The sequence below is a fragment of the Marmota marmota genome, unplaced genomic scaffold (assembly GCF_001458135.2).
Source record: "Marmota marmota marmota unplaced genomic scaffold, marMar, whole genome shotgun sequence".
Lineage (NCBI taxonomy): Eukaryota > Metazoa > Chordata > Mammalia > Rodentia > Sciuridae > Marmota > Marmota marmota.
Window position 1 is genome coordinate 6,386,570 of NW_026000079.1, and position 26,967 is coordinate 6,413,536.

A 26,967-nucleotide genomic window follows, 5' to 3' on the forward strand; every position below is an offset into this window, starting at 1 on the left:
CTCCTCTCTCTCTCTCTCTCTCTCTCTCTCTCTCTCTCTCTCTCTCTCTCTCTCGTTCTTCTCTCTTTCCCATGTTCTTTGTCTTTTCTCCTCTTTCTCACTGCTGCAGTACAGATCTCTGTCGCTCCGAGCGTTGTGGTCACTTTCCTTTCAGTAATTATGTTCAGACTCCCCAAACATGTAACTTGACAGAATTTTCCAGGGAAATTGATAACTGACTCAAAATTTCATGAGGAAGAGTTGACATAAACAAAATTAAAGGGTAAATTTGTACTGCTTTTCTTACTTTACTGAGTTTGTTTTATTGATCTCTTCTATTTGGGAGCTCTTCTTGATGGCTTTCTGTCCCACTCTGTCCCTAAGACAATAGGGAGCAGGCTAGAGGTAGTTGATCTTACAATATTTTAAATGAAACTGAAATCAAAGTTTACTTCCTCATTGTGGATACCTCATGTGACAAGTTCCAATTTCTTTTTAAAGTCAGTTAACTAAAGTCTCCTTGCTACTCTGAAATCTTGGAAGCGATCACATCAATTCAGGAATTCTTTCTATGGGAACACCTGCTGATTCTATCACGTATGTAGTCTGTTCTCTTCCCCCCATTTGGTCTTTGAACACCCTCATTTATGATTTTAGCTTGCTCTACCTGCCAGATTTTAAATCTTTGGTTTCAGGAAGTAGACCAAAAACATGTTTCTCAGTCTCTGGTCTTTCTGATTTAAAAGAATCTATTTTTGAAAAGTTAATATTTGCTTGAACATCTAAGCTTGAGGCTAAACCCTAGCTTTCTCTGGGATATATTTGAAGGTTCATGTGTTTAAAATTCCAACTGTTTTGAATTAAAAAAGAAATGAGAAAGAAAGTAGAATCCAGATTGAGGCAATTAGTCACTGAACTTCTGTTGAAGTTCTTTGAATTAAATATAGTAATGGTGTTTTAAAGAGTACATAATTACTTTCTTTGAAATATATATTTGATTGTTGAAAAAGTTAAAAAAGGAAAATGCCCTGAGGATTTGAAACCAATAGATGGCAGTTACCTTTTAACTATCTTCAAAGGTTTGGGGCATTTTGTTTATTTATTTATTTAGCTACTGGGGATTGAACCTAGGGGTGCTCAATCACTGAGCCACATTCTCAGCCTTTTTGGGGGGAGGGGATTGAACTCAGGTGCACTTGGCCACTGAGCCACATTCTCAGCCCTATTTTGTATTTTATTTAGAGACAGGGTCTCACTGAGTTGCTTAGCGCATCGCTATTGCTGAGGCTGGCTTTGAACTCTCCATCCTCCTGCCTCAGTCTCACAAACTGCTGGAATTACAGGCGTGCACCACCACACCCAGCCACGCCCAGGCTTTTTAATATTTTCTTGAGAGACAGGGTCTCATTAAATTGCTGAGGTTGGCTTTGAACTCACAATCCTCCTGCCTGACCACTGCACCTGACTTATTTTTTAATTAAATGCATTTTTAACTGTTACATAAAAACATACAATTTTGGGCTGGGATTGTGGCTCAGCAGTAGAGAGATCGCCTAGCACGGGCAGAACCCCAGTTCGATCCTCAGCACCACATAAAAATAAAGGCATTGTGTTGTGTCCATCTATTCCTAAAAAATAAATATTAAAAAAACCAAACCATACAATTTGTACGTATTAATGGGGTATCATCTGATGTTTTGATACATATACACATTGGATTGTGGATATTTTATTTTTTTAATTTTTTTTTAAAGAGAGAGAGAATTTTAATATTTATTTTTTAGTTTTTGTATGTGGTGCTGAGGATCGAACCTGGGCCGCACACATGCCAGGCGAGCGCGCTACCGCTTGAGCCACATCCCCAGCCCTGGATTGTGGATATTTAAATAGAAGTTAAGATGAGCTCAGGTATTCAAAAATTCAGAAGATGAATTGATTTTTTGTAAGGGTTTCCCCCACCCCGCTTTCTGGTGCTGGGAATCAAACCAGGGCCTTGCACATGCTAGGCAGCTAGGCAGGCACTCCACCACTGAGCTACACACAGAACCCTCAGCTCTTCTTTTTGTTTTGTTTAGGTTTGATTTGGTTCTTTTGTTTTGGGTTCAGGGAATTGAACCCAGGGGTGCTTAAAAGAGCCCACATCTTCAGCCCTTTATATTTTATTTAGACAGGGTCTTGCTGAATTGCTTAGGGCCTCACGGGGTTGCTGAGCCTGGCTTTGAACTTGTGATCCTCCTGCCTCAGCCTCCCAAGCTGCTGGGATTACAGGTGTGTGCCATCGCACCCAGCCCTTATCCTCCTCTTTAGCATGATTTTCTGTTTTGGAAAGTAAGAGGAAATTTTCCCTTAGAAAATTAGATTAGATGTATTGGCAAATCCTAAAAAGTCCCGTCTTTTTAACCCCTAAGTGTGTTTGGTTTACCAGATACTGAGGAATTTCTGAAAATCATTTCTTAAAGTGCTACTAAGTATTGGAAATAATATTTTAGACATAATTCTACACATATTCCTCCTGACTGTGTACTTCAGGAAGTTGCCTGTAGAATTCTGATTTGTAGGAGTGTGTTCCTTTGGTAGACTCTGCATTGCTACTTTCTGTTTTGAAAATACATGGTCACAACATATGTAGCTAACAGTGAGGCTTCCCTTAAACAGAATGAAGTGGCTGCTTTATGTGTCCTTGGTGTGCTTCTCTGCAATGGCACAGCTGCATAAAGACCCTGCCCTGGATCACCACTGGCAGCTCTGGAAGAAAACCTATGGCAAACAATACAGACAAAAGGTAGATGGGGTTCTTACTGGAGCAAAATGCTTCCTTTTGAAATTATATTCTTTACAAACTGTGTTTTCCACAAATATTATGCAATTACTTCTTGCCTAATGCTCTTTTGGGTAGTATACAGCAGGAGACAAAATGAACTTCCAGTTATTATGGAGTTTATTTTATAGTGGGAGAGATGAGAAATAAGTAAATAAATAAGCAGATGTATGGTATGCTAGATGGTGAGAAGTGCAATAGAGAAAAATAAAGCAAGGCATGAGGGATTGGAAGGGCCCTGGGTGGTGGCTGCACTGAGGGGTCTGTGTGTGTTAGGATGGTGAGGGAAGTCCCCATAAATTATGTGATATTTGAGCAGAGAATTGATAGAAGTCAGGGAGCAAGCAAAATAGGTAATGTAGTAAAGGTTTCAAGTCAATGGAAAATGAATGCAAAGCTCTAAGGAAGGAGCACATTTGGTACATTTGAGGAACAAAAAGTCGTAAAAACTGCAATTACCCCATTCCTGGAACTTAGAATTGCTAATAATTGTTGTTTCCTAACTCTCACTTCCCACTTTGTACTTTTTGTTTATATTTCAAAGTATACTTGTTGATTGTTTTTAAAAATTTAGCTGCGTTGTTTAGAATAACTAAGTCCTATAACTATGTAACACTTCTAAGTTAGGATAATGTTTATTTGATGTATTGCTTTGTATAAAAATGATATGCTTAGTAAGTCATGCATTCTAAGTTCTCTCTTTTTAAAAAAAATATTTTGGTTTTTAGTTGTAGTTGGACACAATACCTTTATTTTATTTATTTTTAGGTGGTGCTGAGGAATGAACCCAAGGCCTCACACGTGCTAGGCAAGTGCTCTACCTCTGAGCCACAGCCCAAGCCCTCTAAGTTCTCTTCTTATTTATTCATTTATGAAAAGGAACTCCTGTGCGGGGAGATCTGTGAAGGAGACACATAAAGGGCAGACACAAACACACAGGGAAGCTGCAGACAGACAGACAGAAGGATGGTAAACAAAAGGGTGTCTACTCCTCTCTACTGTCCTCTTTAATAACCCAAAAAGTGACTACACTGTAACCGGTATTCCTTTAACCCTGAGTGCTAGCTGGTTGAGAAGGTCCAGGTTAACACAAACACAGAGCCTCTCTCCTTCAAAGTATGTCACTATGGAAACCAGGTAGTGCACCAGCGGAGTTTTCTTACTAGCTCAGAGGGAGGAGCGGGACACCCCAGGTCTGGGAAGCGGGGTAAACCTGTGAAGGACAGTGCTGTGGCAGCCAGGTGTCCTGTGCCTTTGCAAGGAGCTTCCCAGTCACCAGGTTTTACCTAGCAGCCAGGCATCTGTGTCTTTGCACAGAAACTTCCTAGTCACCAAGCATGTAACAGGGATGAAGTTTGTAGATCCCAATCCCAAACACAGAATTCCTACAGCTCCCCTCTTTTGTTTTTTAAGGCTTTTTGGATGAATAATGTCGGTTTCCTTCTTAATGCTGGTGGGGGCAAAAAAATAACAAAGGCATTGATAACAGCAAGTGCAGCACAACAATTCCAATAGCAATAGACATCCACCTATGAATAATTATTTGACCCAGGTGAAATTGGGCAGACATGTAGTTAGCCAGTCCTACAAGTCTAAACCTCCATCATCTTGTCGGACCTTATTAACAATGTCCCTAAGGTGGTCTAGCTCCTTTGAAATGGAATTAACTGTTATCACTCAAATTAAAGCAACACATATTATTAGACTCCTGACATCCTTTATGATATAACAACAACAGATAATCAATAGCAGCTTGATTGTCAAGAATGGCTGGACAGTGCTGTTTTTGTTCTCATTAAGCATATTCATGGCCAGAGAAGTAGGATTAATACTTTTTACCACAGCACAGGCCAGCTTCATAGTGGTTTTATAAGTCCCGACAGTTAGTCCAGGGATACCCACTAAGGAAAATGCCAAAGCATCAAATTCTGCCTTAGAGAGAAGATGTACGGAATCATCACAGTTCTCATCAAGGGGAATAGAACTCTTATGAATATGTTGTGCAGGATGGTGGCCCATTAAATCCTGCGAGGATGGTGAGAACACAGTTAATTTGTTGAGACAACAATGAGTACCATGCGACATTCTTGCAGGTATATAACAATTTTAGCCAAGCAACCCAGATATTATAATAGGTTCTAGAAGTCCAGAAGTCTGACTGTACTAAATTTCCCACAGCTGGGGTACAACAGCAGAAAAATTATAATAAGGATCAAAACATTTGCAGAGTTTTGTGTGAGTTTAGCAAACAAAGCAGTAACTAAGTTTTCCAGAGCACATTTTAACCCCCTTTGAGCCAACAGCTGTTGAGCTGAGGCTGTTAATGATTTTATATCCCCCCAAGTCAGTGAAAGTCTGGCAGCTTGGGATTCTCTTTTGTGTTCCGTATCTGTCCTCCTTTAATGTTTCTTCTCTATCGAGGAGAGTAATAATTGTCCTTTTGTTTGGTGGGACTCTCCTCATCCAGGATCAAACGAAACTTGGGAATCGGGTTGTGAAGTTCCTGCTGTCCGTTCACAATCAATAGATCTCATACATGGAGCTGGAGTCCAAGCAGGACCTGTTGGTGTAAGCACAGCAGTCTGTCCTTTTCCCCATGTGATCAGAGGCATAGGTCTTGTCATCCTGGGTCTGGAACCCTATATTTTACATAAATTTTTAGTAATGGCTGTTTGGGAATAAAATGTCTATCCAAAGCAGACAACTAATTGTGAGTGTTAACTTTGCATTGCATATTGAGCATATTAACTGTAAATAAAATAATATTTAAAGCATTATTAATATGAGAGATGCTAGATTACCCCTTTTTCGTTTTAGTTTTAAAAGGCAAGTTTTAAGAGTACAATGTGCTCATTTAACCAAAGTTTGTCCAGTAGGATTATGAGGAATTTATGATTTAAAATTATATTACATTGATTACAAAATTGTGCAAAAGCAAAAGATGTATATGCAGGGGCATTATCCATCTTTAAATGAATAGGCTTGCCCCTGGTGGCAAAACAAAGAAATAAATGAGAAATATAAGCAGATACCTAGCTCAAATAAACCCAGAATGGGGATTAATAAAAACATGAAGAAAGGAGTAAGGATGAAAAGGAGGAAAATGAGTAACATCTATTTGCCAAAGTGCATTAGAATGGAGGCTCTGTGGATTCATAATTTTTTACATAGGGGCCCATAAGAGTACACAGTCAGAACAATTGTTAACTATAGCATGAGCCTGTTGAGAAGAGATGGAAAACATTTTTATTAGTGATCGAACATTTTGATGAAAAAAAATCCATGGGATCTCACAGCACCTGAAAACAAAGGATAAAGGGATTTTATAGCTTCATCTGTGTAAGTGTCACTCTCCATCAAAGGTCTAGAAATCTTGGTGTGGCTGTGTACATAAGCAAGGAAGATGGGAGACATACGATGCTGTAAAAGAGTTTAAAGGGTTTTAGAGACAGTAAATTGGAAACCAAATGAGGGCATAACACAGCCATGGAAATATGAGGCACAAGCTTAGCTATACATTGAGAATTTGTAATAACATTTAAAATAGTAGAAAACATTTTTAACATCAGGATAATGGTAGCTAACTCAGCTCACTGTGGAGAAATTTGAGGTAGGGTATAATAGTCAGCCCATTCTCCATTAATAAAAACAGACTTTATTCCTCTTTGTTTACTTCCATCTGTATACACTATTATTTCATCTACAAGTGGAACAGTAGAAATTAAGGAAAAGGGATATAATTAAGGAACCTGATATAACAGAGAGAATTGTCCATTATGAAGCATGTGAAAATCAACAGGTGCTAAAAAATCTGTTAATATAACTTGATAATAGTATGAACTGTAATTATTAGAGATATATAAAGTTTTTTTTCATAAGCAAGGTATAAAACATGAATATCCATGCCTGTTAAGGATAAAATTTTAGTATAATCATCAGCAATTAATTGAGCATACATATCAGTAAAAGACAAAATATTGGGGCTGGGGTTGTGGCTCAGTGGTAGAGCTCTCATCTAGCACACATGAGGCACTGGGTTCAATACTCGGCACCACATAAAAATAAAATAAAGGTTATTATGTCCACCTACAACTAAAACAAATATTAAAACAACAACAACAAAAAAAGACAAGGGCTGTGGTTGTGGCTCAGTGGTAGCATGCTCGCCTAGCATGCATGAAGCACTGGGTTCGATCCTCAGCGCCACATAAATGTAAAATAAAGATATTGTGTTCACCTACAACTAAAAAAAAAAAAAGATAAAATATTACAGATAAAATATTTTCAGACAAAATATCTGAAAAATGAGAAAAAATATAACCATTTTATTATATATAACTTCTTATTAAGAATAGCAAATACTCCTGCAAAAGCATAAGGCTTTCCAACAAGAACTATCAATGATAATGGCACATTAGATACAGGAAGTCAATCCACCATCACTGTCGATAACTTTTCATTAATTCTCTGTAAAGCCTGTTATAAAGAAGGAGTCAAATAAAGGAAGGAGGCAGCATCCTGTTTCTTTAACAACTGGAAACAAAAGGAGAGATCAGCTTGGCACCAACTATAATTTTTAATTAATTTATTTAAGAAACCATATTTATGAAGACTAATCCCATTTATGTTAAATTTAATTTACTCATTTTAATTGTAATGTAAAAACACAAGAAAAACATGATTAATCATATTAATCATCCTTTTTCTGTTGAAGAAAAGTTTTTGAAGTAATGGATATTACATTATATCTCAGATATTTTTTAGAAATTAAGATTTTATTATTTGGCCACCTAGAAAAACCCATGAGCCATACATAACCTTAAAGACATCTATATATTTATTTAATTATTTGATTTGAATTAAGTTATCTGGATCCATTTAATTCTTAAAATTTAATAGGTGAGTACTCATTTGTCTAAGTGTCAATTCAATACCAAGTATATAATATATAGAAATAAGACAGGCCTGTGTAATTGGAAATGTCAGGTATAAAATCCAATAACCATGATGGACATTGAAATCAATGGTTTCATATAGCTCGAATTTTTGTCCCTGATGGTTATCAGACTCATTTCCAACATAACCATGTTTATATCTTCCTAAGATTTATTAAAAGAAATCCTTTGAATGTATTTAAGAGTTAACACCAGAGAAATTGGCCTTTGTATAAAGACAGAATGTAAAAACTTTTATAGTTAGAAAAAACAAGACTAATCAGAAAAACCCCATCAGCTTACAAAGAATATTTAAAAACTTACATTGTAGTAATATCAACTTTTTTTAATCAGGTCAGAGCATACCTTTAACTCAGACCAGAATCATTTGGAAGCCTGTGAAATTCTTAAAAAAAAACAAAAAACAACTTTTTTTTTTGAAAAAAGAAAACTTGCACATTTGAAATTTTTCTGCTTTTTTTTAAATTTTTATTATTGGTTGTTCAAAACATTACATAGTTCTTGACATATCATATTTCATACATTTGATTCAAGTGGGTTATGAACTCCCATTTTTACCCCGTATACAGATTGCAGTTTTTCTGCTTTTTTAAAAAATTTTTTATTTCTATATGTGATGCAGCATTAGGGAGGGGAAGGAGCTGGCTAAGAACGCTAGCTAAAAACAGATAAGATAGCCAGCCAAACAGCGTGGATTTTAAAAAAACACTTTTTTTTCTTCTTTTGTATAAAACGGTTTTTTACAATCCTATTAAATCATATAGGGGCTGTAATTCACATTTAAATACAAGGCTAGGAAAATTAGAAATCCAGCAGAAGTTAAAAAGTAAGGAAAACTGTTGTAACCATTCTTTTATAAGATTATTTCCTTAGAGCATGATGTTGCAGTTTATAATTTTTCTCGAGAGTTGTTCTTTTCTTTTTTCTTTTAGTTTTAAACCTTGCAAATCTTGTAGTAGTTTCCAAAGATGGTTGAACATAAGCAATGATTTGTTGTGGATTGGAAGGAGCAGAGCATGGTAGCCACAGGGAGATTTTGGATACTTGTTTATTGTTGTTTTCTTTTCCTCAAACTTTCCAGGCCCCATGAGGCCATGAATGAATGGACACTTGTTTATTTTTATTTTATTTTCCCCAAACCAGGGTGGTCTCTTTTTAAAATTCTAACACGAATATGTACAAATATTCCCCCCTTATCATCATTCTCAGAATAACACAGTAAAACTGTTATTTATGTAGCATTTACATTTTTTTAATATTTGTTTTTTAGTTGTAGTTGGACACAATACCTTTATTTTATGTATTTATTTTTATGTGGTACTGAGGGTTGAACCCAGGGCCTCGCACGTACTAGGCAAGTGCTCTACCTCTGAGCCACAACCCCAGCTCCTTTATGAGGCATTATAAGTAATCTAAAAGTGATTTAAGCTGGGTGTGGTTGTGGATACCTGTAATCCCAGCAGCTCAGGAGGCTGAGGCAGGAGGACTGCAAGTTTGAGGCCAACCTCAGCAATTTAGTGAGGCTCTGAGCAATTTAGCGAGACACTGTCTAAAAATCAAAAATATAAAGGACTGGGGATGTAGCCCGGTGGTAAAGTGCCTGGGCTCAATCCTAGACACCAAAAAGAAAGGAAGAAAGAAGGAAGGAAGAAAAGATGAAAGGAAGGGAAAGAGGAAGGAAACAACAAAAAACATGTTCCCAATGAGAGGGGGTTGCATAGACTTGCTGCCTAAAATCAGGTTCTGCCCTGGGGCTTACCCTACTCAATAAAATGAGGCAGAACAGGTGTTGTTGACTGATTACTAGACCTAAGGCTTATTCTGGCTTTGGTTGTTAGTTATTCTAGGAAGTACATTGTATGTTATATTTTATTCTATGTAAATGAATCTCCTGGAGGACAAGTAAACCAACAGTCAGCTTAATCAATTCACTCTGGATGAAATTAAAATAATAGAACAGTGGTAGGGTACTAGCCTAACGTGCACGAAGCCCTGGGTTCAATCCCTAGCACTATCAACAAAAACAAAAACAGAAATTTAAATAATAGAACCAAAACTCTATGACTTTTTAAAACTACATGTAAAAGAAAAAAACAACCACACTATGGAACATTAAATCATGAACTAAAAGAGAAGTCTTAGAAATGGAAAATAAAAGTTATTTCAATGAAAATTCAATCAAAGGAATAAACTCCAGAATGGAAACAGTTGGATAGAGTCAATAATCTGAAAGAGTCAATAATCTGAAAGCCCCACTTGGGGCTCAAGTGGTAGTGTGCTTGCCTAGCAGGCGTGAGGCACTGGGTTTGATTCTCAGCACCGCATTAAAAAAATAAAATAAAGATATTGTGTCCACCTAAAACCAAAAATAAATATTTTAAAAAATAATAATCTGAAAGACAATACTGAGGCATTCACCCAGAAACAGCTCACAGAAATAAAAAGAAAATTCTATGAAAATGCAAGGAAGAGAGATGAAAGAGATTTTGAGACTCCAAAATACATTTGAGAGGTGATTTTGAAGACAAGAACTAAATGGAATGTTGGAGAAAAAAAACATATGAGGGCTGGGGATGTGGCTCAAGCGGTAGCGCGCTCGCCTGGCATGCGTGCGGCCCGGGTTCGATACTCAGCACCACATACCAACAAAGATGTTGTGTCCGCCGAGAACTAAAAATAAATAAATAAATATTTAAAAAAAAAAAAAAAACATATGAAAAGATATTGGTTGAGGATTTCCAGATATGATAAAAAGTCCCAAGTCATCCAATCAAGAATACCCAGCAGAAGGTAAATAAAGAAGCCCACAACCAGACCCAGGAGAAAGAAAAATCACAAAAACTACCAGAGTTAACAACAGAGGTTATAAAAATACATTAAAGAGAAATGAAAATAAATAGAAATTTAAACCAAAAAAAAAATAGAGGTTGGGGCTGGGACTGTACCTCAGTGGTATAGTGCTTGCCTAGCACATGTGAGGCACTAGGTTCGATCCTCAGCACCACATAAAATAATTAAATAAAATAAATACATTTTGTCCATCTACAAAAAAACAACAACAAAAAAAACCCAAAAAACTCACAGAAACAAAAATCAGAGGTATGATTATTACAATGACCTTTTATTTGCAATAATAGGTACCAGAAGACATTGAAGCCATATCTTCAAATAGCTGGAGATAAGTAGCTGGAAATTTATAATCAGATAAATTTATTTTCAAGAATGAGAGTAAACAAATATTTTATAAAGATATATAAAGATTAAGGGATGGGCTGGGTTTGTGGCTCAGTGGTAGAGTGCTTGCCTAGCATGTGTGAGGCACTGGGTTCGATTCTCAGCACCATATTAAAAAAAAAAATAAGTAAAACAAAGATATTGTGTCCATCTACAACTAAAAAAAATTTTTTTAAATAAATAAAAAATAAAAGAAACTTTTCAATAAACAACAGTTTCCAGAAAGAAACTTTTTAGCATGTTAAGGAGAAATTCATAATGTATACCACAAGATAATATTAATAATCATCAAAGCAATTAAAAGCAAAAATTATGATTAATTAGTAATTTTAGCAGTTATATTGAATATATTCATTCATTTTTGTGCTCCTAGACAGATCCATATTTAGTATAATGACTTGTAAAATGCTATTTTCATTATTGAACAGTTATTTGTCCAAGATTCAGTATAATTGTGTTCTCTTTCCTTGTATTTTAGAATGAAGAGGCAGCACGGCGTCTCATCTGGGAAAAGAATCTCAAGTTTGTTACGCTTCACAATCTGGAGCATTCAATGGGAATGCATTCATATGATCTAGGCATGAACCACTTAGGAGACATGGTAAGTAAATTTTTTATTTGTATTTCATGTGATGCTGAGGATGGAACCCAGTGCCTCACACATGCTAGGCAAGCGCTCTATCCTAGCCCCACTATGTTTTTTTTTTTTAATGGATTCTAGAAGGCATTTTCTAAAGATTATTCAGTCTTTTATAGTAACTTAACATATTTATGAAAGTCTAAATTGGCTAATATGATCCCTTGCTTTCTTTTTTTAAAATTTTTTTTTAATATTTATTTTTTAGTTTTTGGCGGACACAACATCTTTGTTTGTATGTGGTGCTGAGGATGGAATCCGGGCCGCACGCATGCCAGGCGAGCGCGCTACTGCTTGAGCCACATCCCAGCCCCCTGATCCCTTGCTTTCTTAGTGGGAGCATGTGAGAACTTAGTGTCATAAATAATCTCTTGTTAGGCTTTTATTTTTTAGATTTTGTAGCGCTGTGAACTAAACCCAGGGCCCTGTGCATACTAAGCAGGCACTCGACTACTGAGCCACCTCCATAGCCCTCCTTTAGTTTATTTTTTCTTTTCTTTTCTTTTTTTTTTTGTTTTTTTGTTTTTTTGTACCAGGGATTGAACTCAGGGGAATTCAACCACTGAGGCACATCCCCAGCCCTCTTTTGTATTTTTTATTTAGAGACAGGGTCTCACTGAGTTGCTTAGCGCTTTGCGTGTGCTGAGGCTGGCTGCGAACTTGCAATCCTCCTGTCTCAGCCTGCCCAGCAGCTAGGATGACAGGTGCGTGCTTTTGCACCCAGCTCTCCACTAGTTTTTATCTCCTTTTTTACCCTAGGAAACTACCATTTGGGTCAGAATTAAGAATTGCAATACTTTTTGGGAAGGAATCCCCCTTGTAGACCAAATTCCTACTTAACTGCAGGAATTTCCTTTGTAATGCTTTCTCACAAGGAAAACCAAATTTGGCCTGCTTTTTAGACAGAATTTTTATAAAATTATGTCTTAGTTTGAACCAAACATCTGACTCCGTGTAACTTCTAGTTTTTACCATTTTCTTTCTCTTCTTCCCAATGCAAGTGCTTAGCTAACTGGGATGCTAATGTAAAGTGCAAGACCAAAAACCCAGATAATCCACTCTACTAGCCAATAGTACCTAAGTTGGTCACTACCATTATGATATTTCTCAGTTTGAGAATATATTCACATTTACAGTTTATAGGATATTAAAAAGAAGAATTAAGTAAAGGGGGACATATGTTTGCTTTGTAGACCAGTGAAGAAGTGGTGTCTTTAATGAGTTCCCTGAAGATTCCCAGTAAATGGCACAGAAATGACACTTACAAGTCAAACCCTAATCAGAAATTGCCAGAGTCTTTCGACTGGAGAGAGAAGGGGTGTGTTACTGAAGTCAAATCCCAGGTGAGTTTTACCATCCCAGCCTCTGCCCCTCAAGAGAGCTCTCTCTTTCTGTCTAGCTGCACAATCTGGCAGTGACTCTCCAAAGTCTCTTATGTGTCTTTCCAATTGTTTCTGTACTTGTTTCCCCAACTAAATTTTAAGCCCCCGAAGGAAAGGGTCACTTACTGTACTCTATTTGTTGTCCCCACAGCTCTTCGAACACAGTGGTAATACAGCTACCTTAGACAAAAACTATGAACTATGTCATTAGATTTATCAAACAAACTTTTAGTGCTCATGACATTCATTGATTGCACTAGACCCACCATCAAGGCATTTGCTTGAGAGTCACCAGGAGTGTGAGAAAACCCTGACCAAGAAGTTTCACTCTCCATCTAACTTCTGAATTTCAGGGTTGAAGGTGAGGAAAGAACTAGAGTTAGACTGACCTACAGATTGTACAGTCAAGTTAATTCAAAGCTAGGTTTTCGTTGTTAAAATAAGAAATCTGTGTTTTGTTAAATTGATGTTCCTATGTTGTATTTTCCATGAGTTTTTGTTTTTTTTTTTTTTAAACCTACAAAAATCCTAAGTTAGTCATAGGTAACTACGGGTAGAACACGTGTCACCTTAGAAGTTAGGGTAAAGGAGAAGAAACAGCATTCTAAGCAGCTGCCCGAGCTTGTGACAAATGAAGAAAGTAAAAGGTACTACTTGTATTCTTTCCCACTCATATATTTTTCTTTCAACTAGTTTTGGGTTTCTTACTCAAATTTCTCTAAAAATAGAAGTTTGGGAAAACCCAAAGACCTACATTTTTAGGTATTAACTCTGAGTATGAGCTCCTTTCCCTGGGTGCTTGCATTTTAATGACCAAATTTTCTTTAACCCAAAGCAATTTCAATCTGTTCTATTGCATAAACATCAAGGAGGGAGGGGAGGAGAAAAGAGAGAGGGAGACAGAGAGAGAGAAACACAAGCAATTGTGATGGAACTCTATATCCTCTATACCTTCTGTTAACTAAAGCAGATTTGTGGTTTTCTGTTTGTTTATACCTCCCTAAAAAATAGCTTCTGAAAACATTTCTAAGGATAATAATGTAAAATGTTTACCTAGTATTAAAGGTCTTGCTTTCAGGCATTATTTGGCAGGAGGGAGGGTACCCTAAGGCAAAAAAATCATTAAGTCACTCAAAATCACTTAACTGGGCTGGGCTTATAGCTCAGTGGTATAGAGCCCTTTCCTAGGATGGGTGAGGCTGTGGTTCAATCCTCAGCACCACATTAAAAACAAAAAACAAATAAATAAAATAATGGTTAAATTCTTTAAAAAAATCACTTTATTGTGGACATGTAACCCCCTTCTTCATAGGTGGAGACAGGTGAGATCTGGCACATTCTCAGTGAATATTAATTCTTAATATATTTGATTATGCCCATTATGTTCTTAGCTCAGCCATTTGTAAGTCTCCATCAAGGTTGGATCTTATCTAGAGGACAATCAAATATTTTGCTTTCATTCCCATTGTCTAAGAGAGAAGGAAAGTAAAGTAGAGGATCCCTTCTTGGGAACTATTGACAGAGCTAACCTAACTTGGAGTTGCCCAATTTTTGTTATGGAAGCCATCTATCAGGAGCCGCTCTGGAAATACTCGCCCTTAAGTCCTGAATGAGAGATACTGAACAGTGCCCTGCAATAACTTGGGCTTTACCTCCACTGGGATGATGAGGCGTGGCTCCAGAGAAGGTGTCACCCGGTGGGGATGAGTTACACTCACCTGCTCCTTTGTAATCCTACCCCTTTGCCCTTTTGGGGATAGGGCACCTCCCCTTGTGTGTCCCTATATAAGAATAAAGAACTCCAGTAGCTCTCTCTTTTTCCATGGACCCCTAAGGTCAGAGAGCTGTCCCAGATTTTGAAAAGGCACTTCTGTGTGTTTGCGTGCTTTCTTCACCGTTTTCTCAAGTTATTGGAATAGTCAGATTTGTGAACCCAGCACAGGTTGCCAGCTAGGATAGATGGCAATAGCCATCCTTACTTTCTATTAATGCGGTGTGTCATTGTCTCTGTTTTAGGGTTCCTGTGGTGCTTGCTGGGCTTTCAGTGCTGTGGGAGCCCTAGAAGCACAAGTGAAGATGAAAACAGGAAATCTGGTCTCTCTCAGTGCCCAGAATCTGGTGGATTGTTCAACTGAAAAATATGAGAATAAAGGCTGCAATGGTGGCTTCATGACGGAGGCTTTCCAATACATCATTGATAACAACGGCATTGATTCAGAAGCTTCCTATCCCTACAAGGCCATGGTGTGTCACAGGCAAACTCTGGTTGCTGCCCCATGACCTCATATTATCTGTGTACTGACTACACCACCAAGCCAACTGATGGAGAAGCAGTGTGGGTGTAAAAGAAAGAGAACTCCAATCGGGAACCCTCCAGTTCTCAAGACTTCTCTTTCTTATGCAATAACCTTTTTTTGTTTTTTTAAAGAGGCACTGGGAATCAAACCCAGGACCTTGTACTATATCCCCATCCTTTATGCAGTAGCCTTTTTAATTTATTAGTTGCACAATGTTTATTAAACAAACAAGTAGCATTCATACTTAAACACAAACTTTAAGCATACCATCCTTAAAATTCTTTGTGTATCTGCCTAATATTTAAACTTTCTTGTTCTGCAGCCTACCATATTCAACCTTATTCTCTCAAACCATAACCAGATCATTCTTCTACCTACTAAGAAACTCAATAATGTTCTGTTTTTCTTGCAAGTTTGTTACATATATTGTTAAATAAGTCATGTGCATATTGCAGAAAATTTAAAAAAGAGAAATATCACTCAAAAATCTCCCTATCTTAACTACTATTATTTTGGTTTATTTCTCTCAAGCTCTTTTCCTGTGAAGCACCTAAAGTATAGTTGCATGTACCACAACCATGAATTCATAATCTCCATTTTCCTACTTAAAATATACTGTTTTCCATATTATATGATCTTCTAAACCATCATTTTAACTGCAAATCATTTTGCACGTATTATATCATCAAAAAGACTTTAAGGTTTCAATCTAAAGTTTATGATGTAGTATTACCACTACAATACACCTCAGAGTATGAGGAGACATTGCCTGGCAAGTTTTGCATGTATGAAGATGTTCACAATTTAAAACCATAAAATAATTCTATATTACCTCTGTCATAGGTGAAATCTGGAACCATTAGGACTCAGACAATTTAGATTTTCTTTCTTTAAAAATTAGAGGGTGTCTTAGACACTTGAAAAGGTTAAAGTGAGGGGCTGGGGATGTGGCTCAAGTGGTAGCATGCTTGCCTAGCATGCGTGAGGCACTGGGTTTGATTCTCTGCATCACATAAAAATAAAATAAAGATATTGTGTCCACCAAAAAAATAAAAAATAAATATTTTTTAAAAAAAGGTTAAATTGAGCAAAGAAAACATATTTCACAGGACATAGGTGGATTACTGTAATTCTAGCAACTTGGGAGGCTGAGGCAGGAAGATCTCAAGTTCAAGGCCAGCCTCAGCAATTTAGCAAGGTCTTAAGCAACTTAGCCAGATCCTGTCTCAAAATTAAAAAACAAAAAGGGCTAGGAACATAACTCTGCGGTACAGTTCCCTGGTTTCAGTGCTATAAATTGCAGGGGTGCGGGGGAGAAAGGAAGGCAAAGAAAATATTTGAAAACCAGACTTAGAATATTAGTGATTTATAAAGAAAGTCAAAATATACTATTTATCTGAATTATCATTTTTTTTTTTTTGGCAGGATGGAAAGTGCCAATATGACTCAAAAAATCGTGCCGCCACGTGTTCAAGGTACACGCAACTTCCCTATGGTGATGAAGATGTCCTGAAAGAAGCTGTGGCCAATAAAGGACCTGTGTCTGTTGCTATAGATGCAAGTCATCCTTCTTTCTTCCTCTACAAAAGTGGTAAAAACAGATATTTTATCCTCTTGTTTTATGCTGCCCTGTACTATAAGATTATTCTTCCCCATCTCTCCCCCTCTGAGTGTTTAGATAGCTTAAACAAAATCTTCATTTCATATAACCTTTTTGTATCTATTTCTAATATACTTATTAAAGCTTATTAACACTATAAGACAGGTACTGTAGTAAATCATTTAGATATATTATTTTATTTAAATCTTCAAAATAACTCAAACTTACAGATGAAAAAGTCACTCGAGAGGGGTTAATTTGCTTAAAGTCACATAACTTGAAAGTGATTGATCTAGGACTAAAAATTATGCAACAAATTCAGCAAAGTTGCAGGAAACAAAGTCAACATACAAAAATCAGTTGCTCTTTTATATATCAAATAGCCAATTATCTGAACTAGAAATCAAGAAAGCAATCCCATTTACAATAATTACCAAAAAAAAAAAAACCCTATGAATAAGTTTAGCTTAAGAGGGGAAAGATCTCTATAATGAAAATAAAACTGATGAAATAAATGGAAGAGAATACACACACACACACACACACACACGAAGGCTATCCTGTGTTCCCAGGTTCACTGGAGAAGTCAATATAGCTAAAATGTCCATGCTACCCAAAGTGAGCTACAGATTTAATGCAATTTCTATCAAAATACCAAAGCCATTTTTCAATAACTAGAAAAAAATCCTAAAATTTGTATGGAACCATGAAATACTCAGAATAGCCAAAGCCGTCTTAAGCAAAAAGAACAAAGCACGAGGCGTTATACAACCTGGCTTCAAAATAAACTACAAAACTATAATAAACAACACAGCATGGTATTGGCTTAAAAACAGACACATTGACCACTGGAACAGAATAGAGATCCTACAGTAAACCCACACATCCACAGTCAACTGATTCTTGACAAAGGTGCTAAGAACAAACAGAGAAAAGACAGTCTTCTCAATAATGGTGTTGGGAAACTGGATATATATGCAGAGGATATCCTATGAAATGAGACCCCTGCCTCTAATGGGTTACAAAAATCAACTTAAAATGAACTAAAGACTTAAGCAGCTTGAGACCTGAAACTACTAGAAGAAAGCATAGGAAGAATGCCTGTGGACACTGGAATTGGCCAATAGTTTTTGGACAAGACTTCACAAGCACAAGGGGAAAAAAAAGCAAAAGTAGACAAGTAGGGTTTCATCAAACTAAAAAGTTTCTGCTCAGCAAAGCTGAGTGAATCAACAGAGTGGAAAGATGACCTACAAAATGGGAGAAAATATATGAAAACTTTAAACTGATAAGGGGTTAATATTCAGAATATGTAAGGACCTTAAACAACTCAATAGTAAATAAACAACCTGATTTAAAAATGAGCAATCCAAGCTGGGCCCAGGGGTGCATTCTCATCACCCCAGCTATTTGGGAGGCTGAGGATTGCTTGAACCTACAAGTTTAAGACCAAGCTAGACAAAGAAATATCTCAAAGGAATGGGGGGTTGAGGGTTGGAACGACAGACCTAAATAGACAAATAGCCAACCAGTATGTGAAAAAAAAAAAAAAAGTTCAACATCACTAATCATCAAGGAAATGCAAATCAAAACTGCATGAAATACCTCCTTGCTCCGGTAAGAAAGGTTATTTCCAAAAAGACAAAATATAACAAGTGCTGATGAAGATATGCAGAAATGGAAATCCTGTACACTCTTTGGTGGGAATATAAATTAATACAGTTGCTGGGTATGGTGGCACAAGTCTGTAATCCCAGTGGCTCAGGAAGCTGAGGGCAGGATAATCCAGCCAACCTCAGCAATTCAGGGAGGCCCTAAGCAACTCAGAAAGGCACTGTCTCTAAATAAAATATTTTAAAAGGACTGGGATATGGCTCAGTGGTTAAGTGCCCCTGGGTTCAATACTTGGTACTGAAAAAAAAAATTAATACAGTCATTATTGAAAACAGTATGGTGGTTCCTTAAAATCAAAACTACCATATAACATATGATCCAGCAATACCATTACTGGATATATATTCAAAGAAAATGAGATCAGTATGTTGAAGAGATATCGGCATTCCCATGTTTATTGCAGCACTATTCACAATAGACAAGAAATGGAAACAACCTAGGTGTCCATCAACTGATGAATGGATTAAGAAAATGTGGTACATATATACAACATGGAATGCTATTCAGCCATAAAAAAAGAATGAAATCTGGACATTTACAACAACATGAATGGAACTGAAGATCATTATGCTAAGTGAAATAAATCACACACAGAAAGACAGGTACCACTTGATTCCACTCATGTGGAATATAAAAAAGTTGATCTCATATCAGTTGAGAATAGAATGGTGGTTATCAGGGACTAGAAAGAGCAGGAAGTGAGAGGGATGGTGACAAGTTGATCCAAGGGTACTAAGTTATAGTTAAAAGGAGTGTGCTATTGCACATAAGTAACACATTAAGATAATGATAATGTTTATTTGATTATTATTACAAATGCTCGTGTTTCTCATTCTGGGATTTTTCATAAGTACAATATTTAAATAAACAAGTGATTTTCTAAAAAAAAAGATAATGATGATATTTAAAAAAAGGTGATGATAATGTAGTGTATATTTCAAAAACATAAAAGAAAAAAATTGGAATGTTTTCACCATAAAGAAATGATAAATGGGGCTGGGGTTGTGGCTCAGTGGTAGAGAGATAGCCTAGCACATGTGAGGCCCTGGGTTTGATCCTTAGCACCACATAAAAATAAATAAATAAATAAAATGAAAGTATTGTGTCCAACTACAATTAAAAAATAAATATTTTTTAAAAACTTCTTAAAAAAAGAAAAAAAAAGAAATGATAAATGTTTGAGGAAACAGATATGTTAACTATCACATGGTTGCCCATAAATATGAACTATTTTGTTTTATGTATCAGTTAAAAAGAAATCTAAATTTTAAAAAATAAAGGATTTCAGGGCTGAAGTTGTGGTTCAGTGGTAAAGCGCTCGACTAGCATGGGTGAAGCCCTGGGTTCCATCCTCAGCACCACATAAAAATGAATAAATAAAATAAAGGTATTGTGTCCAACTACAACTAAAAAATAAATAAATATTTTTTTAAAAATAAAGGATTTCAACAACAACAACAACAAGTACTCAACTTCATTCCTAAGCCTGTGCGTTTAACCCCTGGAGAGACTTTGCAGTGTAGGTGTAACACAGCAGTGTATAAGGAGGGCACCTAACACTATTTTTTAAGTTAATACTTAAAAAAAATACACAGTCATACAAAACTCAATAACATATTTTCTGAGTAACCACTAAAGGTAGAACATTGTATAATGTTCATTATATATATAACATTGTATAATGTTCTGACATCCATCCAAATATATAAATATATATATTTTTAAAAATATATAATTATATAAATAAAATATATGCTTTATATATATATTATTTTGTGTGTGTGTGGTGCTGGGGATTGAACCCAGGGCCTTGTGCATGTGAGGCAAGCACTCTACCAACTGAGTAAATATATTTTAAACCTCACTTTGAAGAACATAAAAAATCAGAACATCACATTTAATAAAGAATGAAAATGTATGAAGCAATTTAGGCATATACATACAAAGAAATACAATAACCATATATAAGTTTTAAATAATTAGACAAAGGTGCTGGTTTATCAGAGGTTTCTGAGGGAAATATGGATTGGTGCCAAACTTGGCAAGAACCTGACAAATACAGCACTGATGGCAAAGAGTGGTGAGCTCTACGTAGCTGAAGCATGAGAATATATATTCCTGATGTCTTAATGAATCCTGCCATATATCCAGAGGAGTCTAATAAAAATAATAGAATTTTCTAATGCCCTTTATTATCATATATCATTCACTATCTTTCTCTACCCATACTTTATTTGCAGGTGTCTACTATGACTCATCCTGTACTCAGAATGTGAATCATGGTGTACTAGTGGTTGGCTATGGTAACCTTAATGGGAAAGACTATTGGCTTGTGAAAAATAGGTAATGTATTTCACATTAGTATATTTATATTATGATGATAATCATGATACTTACAATGATGAATATTTATAGCTTCTTACAAAGTGACATTCTGAATTACTCAGTGCCCCTATTTCTCCACTTACTGTCTTGCCTTCATCTCTGTTTTCATCATTTACCTTCTACAATACTAGAGCTCCACCATCTGCCCATTACTCTTCTTATTCTACATTTTTCTACGTCATTGTGACCTTAAACATAATCTATAAGCTGATGCCTTCTCTGTCTCTAGCTCTAGCTCTGACATCCACCCAGAACTTCAGACTTATCTAGTTATATACACTTTTCCTATATTTTAGTCTCTCCAAACTCAACCTGCCTAAGAACTCAGTACCTTCTCCACCATACTGTTCTCTCCAGAATTTCCCATATCAATAAATGGCAACATCACACAATACAGTCACCTAATAAGATGCTACAGAACCATCCTAGAGCCTTCCAGTTCCAATCAAGCAACAAGTCAAACTGATTTTACCTGGCACCCGTCCTTGGTTCTGTCTCCTCTCTTCTTCTATTACTCCTCTAGTTCAGACATCTCCGACCTGGACTACTGCTGCAGCCTTCTAACTCACCTCCTTTACTTGTAAACCTGTCTTTCTTACTGCTGCCAAACTGATTTAAGGTAGGAGTCTGAACTTATAGTGCTTCTACTTAGTACTATTCAATGTAAAATTAATGTTTCCTGCATAATGAAAAGTCTTCCATGTTGTAATCCTTACCTGTCTCGCCAGTCTCAAATCCTGGCATTTATTGTCCCATACTTTCCACTCCAGTTACATTGAACGATTTGTAGTTAAAATCTTCATTCTACCATTTTATCCTTCATATCTTCATGTCTTCTTCTTTATTCTTTCTTTGCCTTCAAAAGCAGCTCAGGCATTATCTATTCCAGAAAATCTTGGAATCTTTGTGCCAAGTAAAATGTCTTTCTTCTATGCTGACCAAATGTCCTATGACTAGGGAGTCACAGCATGCTGTACATTATGTGTACACTTCCTGTCATTCCAATATTCTGTATATGCCTTTGGGATAGAGATTATGTCTTGTCTTTTATCCTCCGTACAGTATGAGCAGCACCTAATGGCCCCTCAATATACATATTAAAATTACATCTATATAATTCATAAACAAAAGGAATGTGACTTTTAGAAGGGTAAAATGGGAGGAATATGAAGAGTTAAGACTCACACATACTCAAAGCATCTTCTTACATTATATTCCTATGGTTGCCATAACAAAGTACCACAAATTGAGTGACTTTTTTAAAAACTTATTTTTAAGTTGTTGTTGGGACACATGCCTTTATTTTATTTATTTTTATGTGGTGCTGAGGATCGAACTCAGTGCCTCGCATATGCTAGGCGAGTGCTCTATCTCTGAGCCACAACCCCAGCCCCAAATTGAGTGACTTGAAAAACAAAAGTTTAGGCCAGGCACAGTGGCACACACCTGTAATACCAGCAACTTGGGAGGCTGAGGCAGGAAGATTGCAAGTTCAAAGCCAGCCTCAGCAATTTAGTAGACCCTAAGCAACTCAGTGAGACCCTGTCTATAAATAAAATACAAAAAAGGGCTAAGAATGGTCTCAGTGGTTTAGTGTCCCTGGATTCAATCCCTGGTACCCAAAACAAAACAAAATAAAAAACAAACCCACAAGAATATATGTCTTCCAGTTCTAAAGGACAGATGTCAGAGATAAAGATATCATCAGGGTTAGGTTTATGATCATAAGGTTTATGAGGAAGAAAATGTTCACAGGCACAAAAAGAATACTATATAATTGTAGTTATATGTGAGATCTAAAAAAGTCAAACTCATAGAAATAGAGGGCAGGACAGTAGTTGCCAGGAGATAGGGATGGGGAATATGAGGAGATGTTGACCAAAAGGTACAGACTTTCAATTATAACATGAAAAAGTTCTGGGGATCTAATGTACAGCATAGGTGGAAATAGATGTGTTACTTAATTTGATTATGATAATCATTGTACACCCTGAATATATAATATTTGTTAATTAAATATATTTTTTGGGGGGATGGGGGATTGAACTCAGGGGCACTCGACCCCTGAGCCACACACATCCCCAGCCCTTTTTTGTATTTTATTTAGAGACAGGTCTCACTGAGTTGCTTAGCACCTCGCCATTGCTGAGGCTGGCTTTGAACTTGCTATCCTCCTGTCTCAGCCTCCTGAGCTGCTGGGATTACAGGTGTGCACCACTGTGCCTCACTATATATTTTAATTTTTAAAAGAATGCTTGGGGCTGGGGTTGTGGCTCAGCGGCAGAGTGCTCACCTAGCACGTGTGAGACCCTGGGTTCGATCCTCAGCACCACATATAAATAAATAAATTAAATAAAGGTAGTGTGTCCAACGACAACTAAAAAATAAATATTTTTTTAAAATGCTCCACACCTTTCCCCTAACTTCTGAAGGTTTGCTGGTTTTGGTTTTCCTTGGCCTATAGAAACATCAGTCTGATTTCTGCCTCCGATTTCACATGACATTCCCCCTGTTTGCTGTGTCTAATATTCTGTCCTCAGGCTTGACACAGTGGCACATACCTATCATTCCAGCCATTGTAGAGGATGAGGCAGGAGGATTGCCCAATTCAAAGCTAGCCTCAGCTACTTAGTGAGACCCTACACAACTTAGTGAGACCCTGTCTCAAAGAGTAAAAAGTGCTGTGGATGTGACTCCGTGGTACAGCAGCCCTGGGTTCAATCCCCAGTGCAGCCCCCAAAAGTCTAGTAGACACATAAACCAGTAATATAGTTGTTTGCCATCATCACAATTGTATGTGCTATATAATTTGTGTTTGTGGAGGGGGTGACGGGTTTGCTGGTGATCAATCCCAGGGCTTCATACATGCTAGGTAAATGCTCTACCACTGAGCTAAATTCCCAGCCCTGTGCTATGTTTTCATACAAGTGGCAATATAGCAGAATTGTTTACACTAGCATCACCACACACACATAATGCCTAGTGCTATAACATTATGATAGCTACAACATCACTGGGTGATGGAATTTTGCAGCTCCATTATAATCTTATTTGACCACTTTATATATGTGATCCATTGCTCACTGAAATGTTTTTATGCGGCATATGACTGCAACAATATCTATAAATTCAGTTTTCACTACCAGAATTCAGGTCCAAACTCAGCTCAGAAAAAGTGATTTATTTTACCTAGTTTTTAAGGCAGCAAATACTAACAAAAATTATGAATTATAAAAGATCCTGAATGTTCTGGTCTCAATTTCCTTCCCTGTACTACTTCACTTGCAGGGATAACACAGGGATAGGGATGGTACAGTTAGAGTTGCCTTTGCAATAAAACAAGTCTAGATCTGAACCTCGGCTTCATAATTTACCATCTGTGTTACTTTTGACAGTGATAATACCTCACAGGATGATGACTGAGTGCTGTAACTAGGGCACAGATAAAAACATAAAATAGAGAAAATACCTAATGTATTGGGAAACAGCAAGAAATTTAGTTGAAAGGAAAATTGGATATCTTCAGTGAAAGAGTGGAGGGAAAGAAAAGGGCAGAAAGTTGGTTTGGGGCCAAGTTGTGAATAGCAGAGGATAGCAAAATGAGAAACTTCAGTTTCTTAGGCAAAGGGAAGCTATTGCAAACTTTTTGCACGGGGATTCAGAAGAAGATTGTGATTTTTACACGTGGCCGAGAGAAGAAGTGCTGCTTTACTGCTGGAAATCAAGCAGCATAATTTAAAGGGACTGTGCTTTAAGAGGTTTTAAATATTCTTTGTGTCAGTCCTCACTGGACACTTTTCGGGTCTTATTTTTATCTCTGCATCATTTGATACAGTAGCCTACTCCACTTCACTTCTCTCTTGGCTTTAAGACATCATTATGTCCTGATTTTTTGGTGTCTTGGTCATTCCTTCTCAAATACTTTCATAGGCTCCTTTTTTCCCTTCTTGTTCTTCCTTTTACTTATTCGTTATGCTCTCCTTAAAAACCTCTAATGATTTTGCACAAAAAACCTTTTACACTAAAATTCAAACCCCATTGTCACTGCTTATAAAGGAATGTATTGTTCAGTATCTATTTTGATAAGCAAAAGCAATAACAATAAGCTCTTGCCAAGATATTATTAATATTAATTACCATTTATTGCCTGCTTACTCTGTGCCAGACAGGTTAGAATATATTTTTGTTCACACATGATAATTTTTAAATTGGTATCTTTATGTCAAGCTGCAAAAAAAAAAAAAATTTAAATCCTCTACATCCATGGAACCAAAAAGTGAGTGAACCATTGGTTTTCTCTAACCATTAGCTGGCTTATGAATTCTCTCTGTAAATCTTTAACTTAGGCAACAAACTTCTGATTAAACAAGTGTCAGGGAGCTCACCTTCTCACAGGGTAACGTATCATTTTTTATAGCTTTACCTATGATACAGTCTTATCTCACATCCGCTTCCAGATCAAAAAGCTCTTTCAGAACTGCACTGTTTATCATTTACTTTAGAATCCCCTGACCTGACATTTTCACAGTAGTTACTCAAAAGTATTTCTTAAAAAGCTATTCTCCAAAAAAAAAAAAAAAAAAAAAGCTNCTTAGGGTCTACTAAATTGCTGAGGCTGGCTTTGAACTTGCAATCTTCCTGCCTCAGCCTCCCAAGTTGCTGGTATTACAGGTGTGTGCCACTGTGCCTGGCCTAAACTTTTGTTTTTCAAGTCACTCAATTTGGGGCTGGGGTTGTGGCTCAGCGGCAGAGTGCTCACCTAGCACGTGTGAGACCCTGGGTTCGATCCTCAGCACCACAGAAAAATAAATAAAGATATTGTGTGTTCATCTACAACTAAATAAATAATTTTTAAAAAGATATTCTCCAGATGAATTTTAATTTGTTAGAAAATCATCATCCATGATCCTACTATGCAAATTTAGAGATTGGTTATAAAGGATAATACCACTCTACCACTCTTTCCCTATAGAAGGTAAACATCCATTTTTTCCTTAAGTAATAAGTCTATTCAACACTATAGAACTAAAGCCTTCCAAACTGTCATTTGAAAATTGCCTGCATCTCTGGGGAAATTATTATGTTATTTCATTCAAATTGTCTTATGGCTTTTCACATATAATTATTTTAGAATAAAAACAACCAAAAAGATAAAAAGTTGATAATATGTTTTTGATTTTTTTTCATTTGTAATTTTGTGTCGTTTCTTTTTCTAAAGCTGGGGCCTCCACTTTGGTGAACAAGGATATATTCGGATGGCAAGAAATAGTAAAAATCATTGTGGGATTGCCAGTTATTGCTCTTACCCGGAAATTTAGAGGACCTCTTCATTTTATAACAAGTCAAGAAGATGAAATACTTTCTCTTAATTTTACCTGCTGTATAAATAAAGATGAAATGTATCAACATCAATATATATTTACCATTTCTAATTAGAAAATTTTGCTTTCACTTTATAAAGCTTTGCATATTTCTGAAAAAAGCTTGCAAAGTAAATGAATAATGTACCATAGATGTCACTGTATTAGAATTGGTCCACCAAGGACAATCTGAGAAGTTTGTCCTTGTTTTATTTTGCACTCTTTATTTTTTTTCTTTCAATAGCCTTTTGTAACTTGGTGGTCTAAAAGAGCTTAATAAATCTATTTCAAATTTCTATGACTGCATCATTTTATTTATTTATTTTATTTTTTAACACGAGATCTCAATATGTTGCCTAGGCTGTCTTCAAACTCATGGGTTCAAGTGATCTTCCTAAGTAGTTGGTACTATAGGCACGTGCCACTGTGCCTGGCTTCACTATATATCATTCTTTTAAAATGATTCTTAGCTAACTATAATATTCTATCATGGAAATGTTAATTGTGGTATGCTGGTGATGGGCTATAATAACTTCCATAGAAGAGAATATTAGGTTACAAATATCCTGAGGGCTCAAATTATTATCTCTGTACATAACAGGATTCAATGATTTTTTAAATAAAATGATATTAAAGACAAATACTT

The 26,967-nt window shown here is 36.4% G+C and overlaps 1 protein-coding gene across 1 annotated transcript; it reads left to right on the forward strand.

Moving 5' to 3' along the window:
• Positions 1-129: 129 nt before the first annotated feature.
• Positions 130-26,617, forward strand: Ctss (cathepsin S). The gene is made up of 8 exons (XM_015502998.2): positions 130-576; positions 2,635-2,761; positions 11,465-11,587; positions 12,817-12,966; positions 15,022-15,249; positions 16,728-16,893; positions 20,817-20,919; positions 26,180-26,617. The coding sequence occupies exons 1-8, from the start codon at positions 551-553 to the stop codon at positions 26,277-26,279; spliced, it is 1,023 nt and encodes a 340-aa protein (XP_015358484.1). The 5' UTR covers positions 130-550; the 3' UTR covers positions 26,280-26,617.
• The last annotated feature ends 350 nt before the right edge of the window (positions 26,618-26,967 follow it).

What these genes read in the sequence shown, in the direction of transcription:
- Ctss (XM_015502998.2), top strand. Translation starts at nt 551, where the DNA reads ATGGGAACACCTGCTGATTCTATCAC. An exon ending in TGAACCACTTAGGAGACATG is followed by an intron (nt 11,588 to 12,816) that starts GTAAGTAAATTT and finishes TTTGCTTTGTAG; the next exon opens with ACCAGTGAAGAAGTGGTGTC. An exon ending in TTACTGAAGTCAAATCCCAG is followed by an intron (nt 12,967 to 15,021) that starts GTGAGTTTTACC and finishes TCTCTGTTTTAG; the next exon opens with GGTTCCTGTGGTGCTTGCTG.